Source organism: Salvelinus namaycush, chromosome 5 (genome assembly GCF_016432855.1).
Source record: "Salvelinus namaycush isolate Seneca chromosome 5, SaNama_1.0, whole genome shotgun sequence".
Taxonomy (NCBI): domain Eukaryota; kingdom Metazoa; phylum Chordata; class Actinopteri; order Salmoniformes; family Salmonidae; genus Salvelinus; species Salvelinus namaycush.
Window position 1 is genome coordinate 7,082,944 of NC_052311.1, and position 16,999 is coordinate 7,099,942.

At 44.0% G+C, this 16,999-nt stretch overlaps 2 protein-coding genes across 5 annotated transcripts in view; one reads left to right on the top strand and one right to left on the bottom strand.

Annotated features, from left to right (window-relative positions):
• LOC120047900 (BTB/POZ domain-containing protein KCTD16-like) overlaps positions 1 to 16,999 on the top strand; it is a 908,275-nt gene that overhangs the window by 481,487 nt on the left and 409,789 nt on the right. The window lies entirely within an intron of this gene.
• Positions 1 to 16,999, bottom strand: part of LOC120047895 (UDP-N-acetylglucosamine--peptide N-acetylglucosaminyltransferase 110 kDa subunit-like) — a 40,602-nt gene that overhangs the window by 14,670 nt on the left and 8,933 nt on the right. For 2 of the 4 annotated variants that reach the window (XM_038993481.1, XM_038993479.1), the window contains exons 7-16: positions 12,577 to 12,772; positions 11,844 to 11,984; positions 8,978 to 9,078; positions 8,678 to 8,831; positions 8,328 to 8,429; positions 7,889 to 8,068; positions 7,114 to 7,272; positions 6,702 to 6,791; positions 6,400 to 6,525; positions 2,267 to 2,437 (exon numbers count right to left, since the gene is read on the bottom strand). In XM_038993481.1, the coding sequence (XP_038849409.1) occupies positions 2,267 to 2,437; positions 6,400 to 6,525; positions 6,702 to 6,791; positions 7,114 to 7,272; positions 7,889 to 8,068; positions 8,328 to 8,429; positions 8,678 to 8,831; positions 8,978 to 9,078; positions 11,844 to 11,984; positions 12,577 to 12,772 (1,420 nt within the window). Of the gene's footprint in view, positions 1 to 2,266; positions 2,438 to 6,399; positions 6,526 to 6,701; positions 6,792 to 7,113; positions 7,273 to 7,888; positions 8,069 to 8,327; positions 8,430 to 8,677; positions 8,832 to 8,977; positions 9,079 to 11,843; positions 11,985 to 12,561; positions 12,773 to 16,999 lie in introns of all 4 variants that reach the window. The other 2 variants (XM_038993480.1, XM_038993478.1) reach the window with 1 other exon arrangement.

The window sequence follows — 16,999 nt, forward strand, 5'->3', positions numbered from 1 at the left end:
TACTCTTTCACATTTCAACAAATCTAATTCAAAAGAGGCGTAACGTTTCACGTCAATCAAAACGAGTGCAGTTCTCCACCACATTACTCATAAAAGTCCCAAACTAACTCTTCAAGACCAGACAGTCAAGACTCAGTGGCCTGCAGGTCATTCCATGCGCTAGGGTCACAATAACAAAACAATCTTCCCAGACTCTGATACCAGAGGAACCTCTAGAACCAGAAAGTCTTGAGTGTAAGAATATTTTAAGATAATACACAACGCAGAGGACTAGAGGTTAATAGGGAATTAACGGTCAATGGAAATAGTTGTTTTTCAATTCAACATCTAGTTAGAATCTGTGTAAAAGGTTTCAGTCCTGGACTCATCGCTACACGTGGCAAGTTTTCATTGGTTCGAATGTTCTATACATTGAGCCTGAAACAGGATACTTGTTATTTGGTCATTGGCCCAATTTTACTGCAAGGAATTCTAAATTGGTCAACCACAGGCTAGGGGTTATAAATTACATCCTGTCACTTTGTTCTGTGGAGAATCATTGAGGACAGGGAAGAATGAACATCGACCATCTACTTCCCAGCATAACTACTAAGGTTTATTCAAAGAGAACAAATCAATCTCTCTCCCTGATTTGCTTTGGGGTCTGTTTAATTGAAGAATAACATCAACTGCTAACAAGAGCGAGTATGATGGTGTCTGGATTTCCAATAAAAAGTGAGGTAGTTTCTAGAGAACTGCTTTCTATACAAATAGCAGCTAGGATGGGCAGTATCCAGATGTTTACATCTTCATACCGTCCTTCTCTCATCCCGCGAATTACGGTATTACCGGCATAGCACACCAGGGTGAGCTAAAAAAAGGCAAGAATAGCCCATTTTGCAAATATTACCACAAACTAATAGCGACATCACATAGCTAAATGCTAACAAAAAATTTGCCCATACAAACGCATTGAATAACAGATTCACTACATAGACGATGGACAATCAAAATCAAAAGGACGTCTGTTCTGAGATATATAGGACAGACAAATAACCCCTTATTTTCATCACTAAACAGTCTAAGCCGGGGGAGGGGATTCTACTAAGCTCTATGGAATTGTTTAAAGAAGGTCATAGGATCGACTCACTATGTGATTTGAAATTTTAAAGACCCTGTGAAGTACCCAAAAATACTTATAATCTTTTATTAATTTGGCCTTAATTTAGCCCATACAAACACATTTAATAGCAGATTCCGTACATGGAACATTTGTTTCAGTTTTATACATGTATTTAACCCCTTATTTTTTGGTACTAAACAGTCTCCATATATACTTCCATTCATTTTTCAACTTGTACCGGGTGTTGGAGTCAGGGTAAACTTTGAACATTGATATACCAGAGACACGATAGATCAGAAGCATAGTATATAAAGGAGTGGAAGAGACTGGTTTTTACATCAGACGTTAATGTTTCTCTGTAGAAAGACAGATGGCTTTGGAATGTGTTGGATGGACGGGAGGTGGTCCCAGGATTGCTATAAGGGAAGAGGATGGACATCTGTGGATTAGGCGAAGGAGGGGTTGAGGTCAGATCATTACCCAATTACCCTCTTCCCGTGGAACCATAAAATGTAAGGTTTGGAGAGAAAGAAGAGTGTCTAAATTGAAGTTTATATACTTGTAGTGGTGGAAACATGTCTTTGTCTGAATTACAGCTTTGTCGACCCTTTGGGAATAATTCAACTTGGTTAAGCTTCTCTAGTGTCCTTGAGTTATCTACTCGGAAAAATTCGAACCTAACACGGGGGACCATCAGACGAGTTGTGTGAGGCCTGTGAGCGTCCTAGAGCAAAACAACCAACATGTATGTGTTCATGAGTGTCACCACAGAGGGGTCATATTAATGTGCAGCCCAAACTATTCGGACGCTACAGACGATTTTGTGATAAGACCGATTTTTTGGGATGTCTCATGGTCTGACAAACACCGCTCTAGCTGGGTCGCCTTCGATCACCGATACGGAAGTGCGAAACAGGCGGATGCGGTGGATTGAGACGCATCCAATGCAACAAAAAAAACATCTCTACCTTAAAAATATTATGCAAATAAGATTTCCGCACAAAACATTCAAAATGCAAAATTAACACATAAAACTGATTCATTACAGCAAAACAAGAAGATGGCTTGCAATTTCCACCAATCATTGTACATTAGCTGCATAATATGGTTCAATCAAGCCACACGTCAACAAACCTTTGTTTACTGGATAAACAGGAATCTTACCTTGAGGTGGGGGAACATGTTAGCGTGGTCTCCAATGAAGAAGGTGTGTGGCATGTAGGCTAGTTTCTCAGAGTACTGCTCTGCCACCTCGAAGGGGGACGTCTCCTTGTCTGACACAATGTAGTCCATGAAGGGAGCTCCGCTGGTCCCCGGGTAGCCCAGCCACATACACTGTGAAGGGGAGAGAGAACAGTTGGCAGTGTGAACTTTATTTGGACATGAATTATACCCCGGGAACTGGTGTAGTGCACATTTTTTTGTGGGGTGAGGAGCGTACACCATTTATGACGTCATAATTTCTCAATCAAAGTTTGTACCGACAGATGTAGCCTATTGAATATTACTGTAGAATAGACATACGACAAAACATTCAAATCACTGACGATCTGAAATGGTCCACAGTGTGTTGAAGGCACAACAGCACCTCAGGAGGCTGAAGAAATTTGACTTGGTCCCTAAGACTCTCACAAACTTTCAGATGCACAATTGAGAGCATCCTGTCAGACTGTATCCCCGCCTGGTACGGCAACTGCACCGTCCGCAACCGCAAGGCTCTCCAGAGGGTGGTGCGATCTGCCCAACGCATCACTGGGGGCAAACTACCTGCCCTCCAGGACACCGACAGCACCCGATGCTACAGGAAGGCCAAAGATATCATAAAGACCATCAACCACCCGAGCCACGGCCTGTTCACCCCGCTACCATCCAGAAGGCGAGGTCAGTACAGGTGCATCACAGCTGGGACCGAGAGACTGAAAAACAGCTTCTATCTCAAGGCCATCAGACTGTTTAAATAGCCATTACTAGCCGGTTACTCAACCCTGTACCTTAGAGGCTGCTGCCCTATAGATATGGAACCACTGGCCACTTTAATGTAACACTAGTCACTTTAATAATGTTTACATGTAGCTTTACTCATCTCATTTATACTGTATTATATTCTACTGTAGTCAATGCCAATCCGACATTGCTCGTCCTAATATTTATATATTTCTTAATTCCATTCTTTTAGATGTGTGTATTGTTGTGACTTGTTAGATAACTTACTGCACTGTTGGAGCTAGGAACACAAGCACTTCGCTACACCCGCAATACCATCTGCTAAATATGTGTACGTGACCAATACCATCTGCTAAATATGTGTACGTGACCAATACAATTTGATAGGATTTTTTTGTATAAGGAACATTTCATATTTTTATTTAAATACCCCCAAAACACAGAATTAGGCATACCTATTTTCCAAATAGGCCATCGTCACTATCAATCAGGATTGATCCTTCATCACATTCTTACTGCACATCTGCCAATCATTTGATCTCAATCACTTTCATGGGGATATGCAGTTAGATCTTGTTGAATTACTGTTTCATGAGCAAATAAAAGCAGATGGTGTTAACTACTACACTTACTTATAGGCCTAATTTGTTTCAAAGCATAGTGTACAAAACATTACGAACACCTCCATGACAGACTGACCAGGTGAAAGCTATGATTCCTTAATGATGTCCCTTGTTAAATCCACTTGGGTGTAGATTAAGGCAGGGAAGGGAGACAGGTTAAAGAAGGATGTTTAAGCCTTGAGATAATGGAGACCTTGATGGTATGTGTGCCATTCAGAGGGTAAACGGGCAAGACAAAAGATTTAAATTCCTTTGAATGTGGGATGGTAGTAGGTGCCAGGCGTACCGGTTTGTGTCAAGAACTGCAACGCTGCTGGGTTTTCCACTCAACAGTTTCCTGTGTGTATCAAGAATGGTCCAACCCCCAAAGGACATCCAGCCAACTTGACACAACTGTGGGAAGCATTGGAGTCAACATGGACCAGCATACCTGTGGATGCTTGACACCTTGTAGAGTCCATGCCCCGACAAATTGAGGCAGTTATGAGTGCAAAAGGGGGTGTAACTCAATATTAAGGCGTTTTTAATGTTTTGTACACTCAGTATATCCTGCCTACAGGAACATGGCAAAGATTTTTTATAACTAACCCAAGAGAGGTTGTGGTCTGACATTTCCAACAGGAGCAAATGAATCAGTGGGCAGAACAAGCAACGAGGTGGGCAGAATCAAGCACGCGTTAGCAAGACCCTATTGGCACGTTGTAGCATATTGCTGTTAGGGAACACCTAATCTGTGAAGTGTGCATGTGCAATAACTCAATTCGCCCTGACGCTCCTAAACAGAATTTTTGGAAACTTTGACAGTCTACAAAACTTACTCCACTCAAAGATTCTAGATTTAGAAACAGAAAACCATATTGAGAAAAACAATGTAATAAAAAATAAAAAAATGGGACATTTGCAGAATGTTGGGCCAAAAATCCATCTCACTCCATCTTCTCCCACTGCCGGCCACTGGGCTTCCTCATTACCATGTTTGGTGGGGAGTGGAAATGCCAACCGGATGCTTCAGATGTATACATCTAGCGAAACATCTAGCTCACTGTTCTGTGGTGCACGCTGTTGAGTTTTGGTTGCATGAGGATTGTTTTTTGCCTATTCAGCTTCGGATAAGAAATGACTGAGGTGTTTATGGCGTAACAGTGTATGCCATTATATTCTGATCTGTTAGGCTATGTAACACACAAATGAATCATTCTGTGATCTTTGCGAGACATCGATTCAGCTGTGATCTAACTTTAGGCCTACTAAACGAGCACCATCGTGAGAAGTGATAATTTTCTATTTGTAATAATCATAAAGCAGAGCCTGACTGATATATAGTTTTACCGATATTGTCGGCGGAAGACATTGGCCTTTTACCGACATCGGCTGATAATTCCACAGATAACATATGAAATAAATTGTCACATTGTAAGAATTCACTATTTGAAGCGTGTTTTTGACAATTGGGCATTTGGATGGTAATTTATAAGAACGATGTGGAAAAATATCACTTTTTTATTTCCACGCTGTAAAGTGCCTCCAGAAAATATTCAGACTACTTGACCTTTTCCACATTTGGTTAAAGTAACCTTATTCTAAAATGTATTAAATAATTTATCCTCCCTCAATCTACACACAATACCCCATAATGGACAAAGAAAAAACAGGGTGAGATTTTTTTTTGCAAATGAAAAAAATAAAAATGATTATTCAGACCCTAGTACTTTGTTGAAGCACCTTTGGCAGCGATTACAGACTTGAGTCTTCTTGGGTATGACGCTACAAGGTTGTCACACCTGTATTTGGGGAGTTTCTTACATTCCTCTCTGCAGATCCTCTCAAGCTCTGTCAGGTTGGATGGGGAGCGTCGCTGCACAGCTATTTTCAGGTTTCTCCAGAGATGTTCGATCGGGTTCAAGTCTGGGCTCTGGCTGGGCCACTCAAGGACATCCAGAGATTTGTCCCGGAGCCACTCCTGCGTTGTCTTGGCTGTGTGCTTAGGGGCGTGTTCTAGAGGTCGACCGATTAATCGGAATGGCAGATTAATTAGGGCCGATTTCAGGTTCAGATTCATGCAGTGGATCAGTTTGTCTGCATACGCAATAGAAGTCGTGCGTTTTTTGTAAGCTAAGGACTCGGACAGTATGGCGAGTTAAAGTGCGTTGTACATGAGCCCCAAGTCCATGACACTTTGAGGACAGACGTTTTAGCAACCCCTGGTAGAGTTCTGTCTGTGGCTGGTCATGTCAGATTTGGCCCACTCAAAGTGGTCAAGCCTCCGACCGACGTGCCTCTGCACACACAGTTAAACACTCGCACCACCGCCAGACAGAAGAAACCATCATTTTCCTACCTATAGGCCCTTATAGCCTACATCTATTGCAATGGTCATTTTATAAAATTTTCAGAAATTTCACTGGTAATTAAATATAATTTTTCGGAAATATTTTAAGCGCCATGCATTCTCAAATTGAAAAAAAAAAAAAGGTGAGGGAGTCCCACAGCAGCACTACATCCCTGTACCTCTGGTAGCCAAGCCACTAAACAGGGGACACAGAAGTATCACTTAGCACTGACTTAATGACAAACCAGGTATTCTTGCCAAACCAGTGGCCAGTCACTATCAGTCCTGTGCCTCTGGATACAAACCTTTGGATGCCTACGTCAATTTTCTAGGGGTAAAATGAATAACTAACAAAAATTTATAAGAAACTAACATGGCCAAATAAAGCCTGCTTATCTCACCTGGATGGGAGCGGGGCGCAGGGCAAACAGCTCGTTGCGGGCTCCTTTGGTATAGCCGTTCATATTGACCAGGATGTGGAGTCCATCCTGATGAATCCTGTCTGCTGCCTTACCGTTACACGGGAGCTGACAGAGGACAGGAGGAGTGGAGATGGAGGGAGAGGATTTAAAAATCTCTACTCTCAAGTGTTGAATGTGGCTTCAGAGTGGCTCTATGTTCTACAGTATAGAAGAAAGGGCGAAGAGAAAATTAAGCTGCTTCTAAAGTACTTAGATTCAGTTCTCCATCTGCGTTAACTTACCTGGGACAGATCAGTGAAGTGATTGGCCTCGGCTACCACTTTAACCCTAAAGTTGGTGTTGTCATCTGGGCTCAGTGCATAGCAGAACACCTGGGGAGGGAAACAACCAGACATGTTATAACCATGTTACAACCAACTGTTAGAACAGATGCACGGCCAGTATAGTATGGCTGTTAAATCTTAATTTAAAATAAAAAATTAAATAAAAATTCAAATGTACCGTTTGGCCACTAAAATGAATTTGTTAATCCATTATTTAGTCAGTTAAGTCTCATTGAGAATAAAACATTTGTTGAAATGACAATCAAATCCGGGTATGCAAACACATCAGTTAACGTGAAATCACTGGTCGTTGCCAATCTGCCTGACAACATCTCTAGTGGTAATGAGACAACAGTAAGAAACCCCTCACCTCAAACTTCTCAGAGCTGTGCATGCCGGGGATGGACTGCATGAGGTGGGAGGTAGGGTGGTTCCCGAAGTCAGAGCTGACATATCCCACCCTCAGACGACCCGCGCTGGCCTTCAGGTCCTTGGGGTATTCAAAGGCCGGCTTGTGGAGCGCATTGATCTGTGGTGGTACGGGGGGGTGCCGTTAGACTATACCACAGCTGAGAAACTATCTGTCCCAAATTGCACCCTATTCCCTATATAGTGCACTACTTTTAACCAAATGTAGTGCACTATATAATGGTAAGGGTGCCATCTGAGACATAACCCAAGGCTCTCTCCCAAACAAATTTACACTATCATCCTACTTTGAATGATTGCTAATATGGACATTGGAACATCATAGCCAGTCAGATAATGACCTTAAACCTAGCTACTTTCAGGTGGTCCAACTAGATAAGACAGATTAAAACCAGATCACTCGTCCATACCACAGTTACAACTAGCCTGAACCTGTCCTAACTAACCACACAAACCAAACTCATCTTAACCCATCTATGACTGAACCAACCTCTTTACCCTGCAAGCAGCCCAACAACCTTCTGCCACCCAAGGCTGCTTTTTTCGGTTTATTTCTAACTAAATAAAAGACTACGGGCCTAATAAGTTTCCTTAAAATGTACCAGACGAGTAACTTCCAAGCCACCCCGCCTTACCGTTTACCATGCAAGCACCCCAGCCCAACTTTCACCTGAATAAAAGGTCAATACTGTACTTGCTTTGATGAGGGCCTGTACCTTGTCCAGACAGAGGTTGCCGTGCCTCTCAGCGATGGCCTTGCGGAAGCCGTGAGAGAGGGGGTACAGCATGCTGTGGTGGGGGTGCACCGAGGGCAGCCGGTTCTTATCTAACTGGTCAGCCACGATGCTCACCAGCTTCTTCATACGCTCATCATAGTCTGTCCAGTCACACACAATCTAGTGAGAGAGGAGACAGTTGTGTGAGTGTTGAGTGTGTTTGTGAGAGAGATGTTTGTGAGGCAGTCTGAAATGTAAAATCAGAGAAACGTAATACAGGAGCAGTAACTCTTGGGCCTTACTTGGCTTTTCTCTGGTAATGTCTCACATCAATACATGATTTATACTCAAGTTACAGTTGAGTCTCAAATCAGGATTTGGCTTCAAGTGTATCTGCAGTAACTTGGCACAGGAGACGTGTGTGTGTGTGTGTGTGTACCTGCAGGCAGTGTGCCAGGTTGCAGTAGGCATCAGGGAAGTCAGGCTTCAGTTTCAGGGCAGTACGGTAAGACGCAATGGCTTCTGGGATGTTACCAGAGTCCTGGGGGGAGGGAGATTAACATATTATAATAATGGAATCATAAAGACAACTTCCTTTATAAAATACATGCATTTTAATATCTTCATGAATTAAATAACTAATTGCAGAGCATAGGTGAATTTGGCCCTGCGGAATATTAGTGACAGAAGGAGTAATACCAATCCCAAATTAACTTCACTGCACTTCTGTAGGTCTGATAGGAGTTGATTTAGGATTGTGGGTTATAACAGACATGGCAGATGAGTCACCTTGTGTATGGAGGCCAAGTTAGAGTGAGCGTCAGCGAAGGCAGGGTTGATCTGGATGGCTCTGGTGTAACACTGTAGAGCTCCCTGGGCATCCTGCATCTCCTTCAGAGTGTTGCCCATGTTGGAGTAGGCATCAGCAAACGTAGGGCTGATTCTACAGAGAGACAGAAACAAATCAGTAGGACGCCAATCTATCAACTAGATTTAGTACCTTGAAACACCGGCCCTAAAAGTATATCTATGGATTATCAAACCACGAGATGAAAGAGAGAGCGAGACAGAGAGAGGGTGTCTGCTGACCTGATGGCCTCTTTGTAGTGCATGAGGGCTTCCTGGAGTTTCCCCTGCTGCTGCAGAACGCTGGCCAGGTTAGAGTGGGCCGCTGCAAACTCTGGAAACACCTGAAGACACCAACCACACACACACACACACACAGGTTATAGGGTGCCCAATCTAATACACAATTTGACCAATATGTTAATTGTGTAGATGTTTCTCTATGAAAGCTTATGGTCGAAACGTCATGTCTCTATCATAATCCGTTCAAAAGTAATTGGAGTTTTCACCCTTGTAGGATGGCCAGACAGGGTGACTAAATCAAGGCCAGAGGAAAAAGTGGTTTTAAAAAAATAATATTTTTTTAAATCTGGGAAACGGCATCAGCTAGTCTGGATTCTGTCCAGAATAAAGGCTACCTGCCAGCTCACTGTTGAACTGGTCATCCTTTTTAATCAAATCTGCAGGACATAAAATGAGGCACGATAATGTCAAATTTGAGACGTGTATTTCCATATTTTAGTAAAGGTTTTCATATTAATGCGAAATTCCTGTTATTTTCAGTAGATTTCTCACAGAAACAAGCATCTGATGATGTGAGATGTCAATGGAGCACTGAGCACATACCAATATTTAGATTTACGAAAGGCTTTCAAATTCAACTCGGCCCGTGTCATAAATGTAGCTTTTTGTGACCTGTGGAAACAACTGAAGACGACCAAAAAAAATGTAAAACTCTCAAAAGTTGCGGTGAGAAACCGGCACCGCTGTCAGAGCTAAGTGCTTATTATCAGATGTATTACGTTACAAAATCCAACTTCTTGGATATGATGTTAATTACACAGTGCATTTGGAAAGTATTCAGACCCCTCATTTTGTTACATTACAGCCTTATTCTAAAATAGATTAAATGGTTCCCCCCCCCCTCAAATCTACACCCCATAATGACAAAGCAAAAACGTATTTTAGCAAATTCATTAAAAATAAAAAACAAAAATATTACATTAACATAAGTATTCAGACCCTTTACTCAATACTTTGTTGAAGCACCTTTGGCAGCGATTACAGCCTTGAGTCTCCAAGTCCGGGCTCTGGCTGGGCCAATTAAGGACATTGAGACTTGTCCCGAAGCCACGCCTGTGTTGTCTTAGCTGTGTGCTTAGTGTCTTTGTCCTGTTGGAAGGTAAACCTTCGCCCCAGTCTGAGGTCCTGAGCACTCTGGAGCAGGTTTTCATCAAGGAACTCTGTACTTCGCTCCGCTCATCTTCGCCTCGATCCTGACTTGTGTCCCAGTCCCTGCAGCTGGAAAACATCCCCAAGCATGATGCTGCCACCACCATAGGGATGGTGCCAGGTTCCCTCCAGAGGTGACGCTTGACATTCAGGCCAAAGAGTTCAATCTTGGTTTCATCAGACCAGAGAACCTTGTTTCTCATGGTCTGAGTCTTTAGGTGCCCTTTGGCATACTCCAAGTGGGCTGTCATGTGCCTTTTACTGAGGAGTGGCTTCCGTCTGGCCACTCTACCATAAAGGCCTGATTGGTGGAGTGCTACAGAGATGGTTGTCTTTCTGGAATGTTCTCCATTCTCCACAGAGGAACTCTGGAGCTCTGTCAGAGTGACCATCGGGTTCTTGGTCACCTCCCTGACCAAGGCCCTTATCCCCCGATTGCTCAGTTGGGCCAGGCGGCCAACTCTAGGAAGAGTCTTGGTGGTTCCAAACTTCAATTATCAGTCCACTGTTCTTGGGGACATTCAATGCTGCAGAAATTTGTTGGTACCCTTCCCCAGATCTGTGCCATGACACAATCCTGTCTCGGAGCTCTATGGACAATTCCTTTGACCTCATGGCTTGGTTTTTGCTCTGACTGTCAACAGTGGGACCTTATATAGACAGGTGTGTGCCTTTCCAAATAAATGTCCAATCAATTGAATTTACCACAGGTGGACTCCAATCAAGTTGTAGAAACATCAAGGATGATCAATGGAAACAGGATGCACCTGAGCTCTATTTAGAGTTTCATAGCAAAGGGTCTGAATACTTATGTAAAAAAAAAAAAAAAAAAAAAACGATTGAACCTTTAACTAGGTAAGTCAGTTAAGAACAAATTCTTATTTACAATGACGGCCTACACCTGCTAAACGCGGACGACGCTGGGCCAATTGTGCGCCGCCCTATGGGACTCCCAATCTCGTCTGGTTGTGATGCAGTCTGGAATCGAACCAGGGTGTCTGTAGTGATGCCTCTAGCACTGAGACGCTGCGCCACTCGGGAGCCCTGTAAATAAGGTATGCGTTTTATATTTGTAATAAATGTGCAAAAATGTCTAAAAACCTGTTTTTGCTTTGTCATTATGGGTTATTGTGTATAGATTGATGAGGATCAATTTTAGAATAAGGCTGTAAAGTAACAAAATGTGGAAAAAGACAAGGGGTCTGAATACTTTCCGAAGGCACTATGTTCGAGAAAGACCTCGCTGAACGATTCAGAACATGAATAATCATTTGTCTTGGTAAAATGTATTTTATAACATAAGGAAGTGAAATTTCATCACGAAAGCACGTTTTTCACCCACTCTTGGCAGTGAGTGGACACCCTACAGGTTAGAATACATATAACAGGACACTGGCCAGGTTAGAGTGGGCCACTGCAAACACCTACAAAAACAAACAATTGTTCAGTCACCACCAAAATCATGAAATTACACTTCCTTAAAGACAACACTGAGCTGACGTGATTAAGATTGTGGTGGGAAAAAAACAAGGGCCTGTAAACAGAATTCCTTAAACCCATTATGCCAGGTAAGAGAAGGGGAGGAAGAGAAACTTTTCAATGCTACTTTCAATGATTTCTATGAGCATTTTGCCCTAGTTATGGTTATCCGTCTCACCTCCAGTGCTTTCCTGTAGAGCTGGACGGCGTCCTCGATGTTGCCCTGCTCCCTCTTGATGTTGGCCAGGTTGTTGAGAGAGTCTGCGTGGGTGGGACACAGACGCAGGGCTGTGTTGTAACACTCCTCAGCCTCTGATACCTGGGAGAGACGGGGTTAAACCACACAGGGTTAAACCACACACACGCTTTCAAACAGACACACACATTCACAGATAAAGACAAACACTCAGATACAGGCAGACACCCTCACACAGAAAAACATACAGACAGACGCCAAGGCCCAGACAGGGCCAATAGAAAGGGAGACCCCAACAGAGACAACAGCTACACAAACACTGCTAACTGAAAGCTGGAACCCATATCTGCAACCCTGTTTGTAGCTGAACAGGGGATGCTTGCACTTCCCAAAATAATCTTTCTGTCTGGAGCAGTGTTGAAAGGGATGGCCTATCAACAATCATGAAACAGACCAGCATGATGACCAGGGTGTCATGCATATCTATCTAACCACACCCAATCTGATCTCCTCTCTGTATATGTGGAGAAAACACCCCCCCCTTCATCTCCTAAATTAGGTCAAGGAATGCACGACAGGCATGGCATGCACGGGGCACAGACAGACAACTGCTGCGGCCTGCTGGGACCGTCATGACTCTCACACTGGCAGTTGGGATGCAGAATAACGGAGCAGTCTCTCACTGCTTGGACACACACACCGTGTTCTTCCTTACATTGCCCTTCTCCTTGAGGGCGTTGGCCAGGTTACAGTAGGCGTCAGGGAAGTGGGGCTGCAGCTCGATGGCGCGGCGGTACGTGTCGATGGCCAGGTCGATAAGACCCTGCTCGTAGTAGACGCACGCCAGGTTGCCGTGGACGACGGCGTGGTTGGGGCTCAGGCTGAGGGCACGCAGGTAGCCAGCCACCGCTCTGAATGGTTGGAAAAAGAGAGAAGGGTGGGTAAACGCTAGTAGTAATAGTAAGTACTAAAGGCTGAGGACTCAGGTAGCCCAGCACTGCTCTGCATGGATACAGAGAGGAGAGTAAAGAGTGGTACTGGTGATGTGTAGAGGAGAGTAGAGTAGAGTAGAGTGGTACTGGTGATGTGTAGAGGAGAGTAGAGTAGAGTGGTACTGGTGATGTGTAGAGGAGAGTAGAGTAGAGTGGTACTGGTGATGTGTAGAGGAGAGTAGAGTAGAGTGGTACTGGTGATGTGTAGAGGAGAGTAGAGTAGAGTGGTACTGGTGATGTGTAGAGGAGAGTAGAGTAGAGTGGTACTGGTGATGTGTAGAGGAGAGTAGAGTGGTACTGGTGATGTGTAGAGGAGAGTAGAGTGGTACTGGTGATGTGTAGAGGAGAGTAGAGTGGTACTGGTGATGTGTAGAGGAGAGTAGAGTGGTACTGGTGATGTGTAGAGGAGAGTAGAGTGGTACTGGTGATGTGTAGAGGAGAGTAGAGTGGTACTGGTGATGTGTAGAGGAGAGTAGAGTGGTACTAGTACTACTGAGCTGTAGCTTCTCGTCAGGTTTCCCTAGTAAAATAAGTATTTGTTAAGGCGGCGGCGTACTGGGTGGCTACCATCCAACTTTGCCATTTTGAATAAAAAACATTTTTTAAATGTATCCGGCTATGATTTCTTATAAACCGACAACTTTTGAACATCAGATCGGCAGATAGCGCAATTCCAGCTTACACTTCAACTCATCTGCCCTGTAATTCCAACCCAATTTTTGGGCAAACCAAGAAGAAACAGACGTTAGAGGCTAGAGAGGAGCAACTGGCGAGATTAAGGCAATGGGAGAACCAGCAACCCTTTCCCTCAATTCTACTAGTCACTTGATAAGAGGGATGGATGACCTTTGATCGCGGATTTGCTACCAACGGGACTCTAGAAACTGCAATATTCTCTGCTCTTTTGAAACATGGCTCTCGGAAAAGATCCATTCCCTCCCCCTCTTCATCAACAACTGGTGTGCTGACTCGAGCACGGTGGAAGCCTCGACCCCATTGTTTACCAGTCTTGGAATACATGGTCAAATGCCAACCTTTTACCTCACGAGTGAGTTTTCAGTTGTCATCGTGACTGTTGTAAACATTCCACCTCAAGAGAGGAAAAATAACAGGCAGGCACTTAACTGTAAGAGGCTATAACCAAGATGGAAAAATATATCCAGAGGCTGCTTTTCTAGTTGCCGGCAATTTCAATTCTGCATCATTAAGACACGCAATATCCAACTTCCATCAATGTCTTCCTCACCACTAAGGGAAATAAAGGCCTAGACCATCGTCATTCTACTCACAAGCAAGCATACAAGGCACTCCCTCATCCGCCAAATCAGATCATGACACCATAGTCCTGCTTCCTGTTTACAAGCAGAAGCTCAAAACAGTAAATTACCAGTAACTCGTTCAGTTGAGAAATGGTCTCCAGAATCAGCAGAGACTATGCTACAGGACTGCTTTGCTTGCGCCGATTGGAATATGTTTCGGGGTTCCCACCGATAATGTCGGCGAGCTAACCAACTGTCACTGGCTTCATTAGGAAATGCATCGGCAACGTTGTCCCCACAGTTAAGGCTCGCTGCTTCACCAATCAAAAGCCCTGGATTAAACACAGAGGTCGGCGCTAAACTAAACGACCACAGGGTTATCGCAGACAACCATGAGGCTACGCCTGAGAACAGGAACAAGAAGTCCCGCTATGACCTCCGTAGAGTCAAACGGGCAAAAGGACAATAGGAATAAGGTGGAATCATATTACACAGGTGCCGAAGCCCCCATGTGACAAGGGCTACAGTCCATTACGGATTACAAAGCAAGACTCAGCCGTGATCTGCCCAACGAAACGCCTCTACCAGACAAACTCAATGCATTTTATGCACGCTTTGACAATAACATTGTGCCGGGTGTGAGAACCGCCACTGACCCAGAATCTCACTGAGGCAGACGTGAATAGTCTTTAATAGTAGGTCAATACCCACAAGGCCCGGTGGTATTCCAGGACGCGTTCTCGGAGCATGCGCAGAACTGGCAGGTATATTCACTGTCATTTTCAACATCTCCTTGTCCCAGTCTGTAATCCCCACATGTTTTATGATGACCACCATCCTTCCTGTTCGTAAGAACTTCAAGGCTTCATGCCATAACGACTACCACCCTGTAGCACTCATCAGCTATCATGAAGTGCTTTAAGAGGCTGGTTATGGAACACATCAACTCCATCATCCCAGACCCACTCCAATTTGCATACCGCCCTAACAGATGCATAGACGACACAATGTCAATTGTACTCAACACTGCCCTTCACCCACCTAGATAAGAGGAATAGCCATGTGAGAATGCAGTTCATTGACTACAGCTCAGCGTTCAACACCATTGTCCCCTCCAAGCTCGTCATCAATCTTAGGACACTGGGACTGGACACCTCCCTCTGCAACTCACCTCCCCCTCGACTTCCTGAAGGGCCGACCCCAAGTGGTGAGGGTATGCAACATCACCTCTGCCACCCTAGCCTGCAACACGGGGTCCCCACATGGGTGTGTGCTTAGTCCCCTCCTGTACTCCCTCTTCACCCACGACTGCATGGCTACGCACGACTCCAACACCATCATCAAGTTTGCAGACAACACGACTGTGGTAGCCCTGATCACCAGCGACAATATGAGACAGCTTACAGGAAGGTGGTCAGTGACCTGGCAGTGTGGGGCAGGAAAAACAACCTCTGCCTCAATGTCAGTAAGACAAACGAGCTGATTGTGGACTACAGGAAACAGGGGGGGGGGGGGTGAGCGCGCCTCAATCCACACCGACAGGGCTGCAGTGGAGCAGGTCGAGAACTTCAAGTTCCTCGGCGTCCCAAAAAATGGTACACACACACGCAGTCGTGAAGACAGCGCGACAACACCTCTTCCCCCCCAGGAGGTTGAAAGAGTTTGGCACGGGCCCTCAAAAAGTGCTACAGCTGCACCATTGAGAGCATCTTGACTGGCTGCATCACTGCGTGGTATGGCAACAGCACCACCCTTGATCTCATGGCGCTAGAGGGTGGTGCGGACAGCCCAGTACATCACTAGGTCCAAACTCCCTGCCATCCAGGACCTCTATATCAGGTGATGTGAAAGCAAGGCCTGGAAAATCTTTAAAGACTCCAACCACCCAAGCCAGACTGTTCTTTCTGCTTCTGCAGCAGTCAACAGTACTGGTGCATCAAGTTTGACACCAACAGGTTCTAAAACAGCTTTTAATTAGAATGTTTAAACGCTGGAGACTTATATTTCCCTCACTAACTTTAAACATCAGCTATCCGAGCAGCTAATCGATCGCTGCAGCTGTACATAGCCCATCTGTAAATAGCCCATCCAATCTACCTACCTCATCCCCATATCATTTTTAACTTACTTTTCTGCTCTTTTGCACACCAGTATTCTACTTGCACATCGTCATCTGCACATCTATCACTCCAGTGTTAATTTTCTAAATTGTAATTACTTGCTACTATGGCCTATTTATTGCCTTACCTACTCATGCCATTTGCACACACTGTATACACTCTTTTTTTCTATTGTGTTACTGACTGTACGCTTGTTTATTCCATGTGTAACTCTGTTGTTTGTGTCGCACTGCTTTGATTTATCTTGGCCAGGTCGCAGTTGTAAAATGAGAACTTGTTCTCAACTAGCCTACCTGGTAAAAAAAAGGTGAAAAAAATAATAAAATTGACTTCCTGTAAGCTGTCTGCATGAATAGTTATGCACGGTCAAGTTCTGTTTTGTCTTCTTGTCTCACAAGAAAAAATATTTTGCATCTTCAAAGTGGTAGGCATGTTGTGTAAATCAAATGATACAAACCCCCCGAAAAGCTATTTTAATTCCAGGTTGTAAGGCAACAAAATAGGAAAAATGCCAAGGGGGGGTGAATACTTTCACAAGCCACTGTAGATCTACCGCTTCTTAGACTTGCTTTCAATGAGAATGACAGATCTATAACTCACATTTCTGTGTGAACATGGTCAGGTCGCCCAGAGTTACATATATTGTAGCTTTAAATAAAAACGACAGAAAGTCAGATTATGTACAATTTATACTATCCATCCATCTATATTAAAATATATATATATATTAAAACACACATATATATATATATATATATATACTGCTG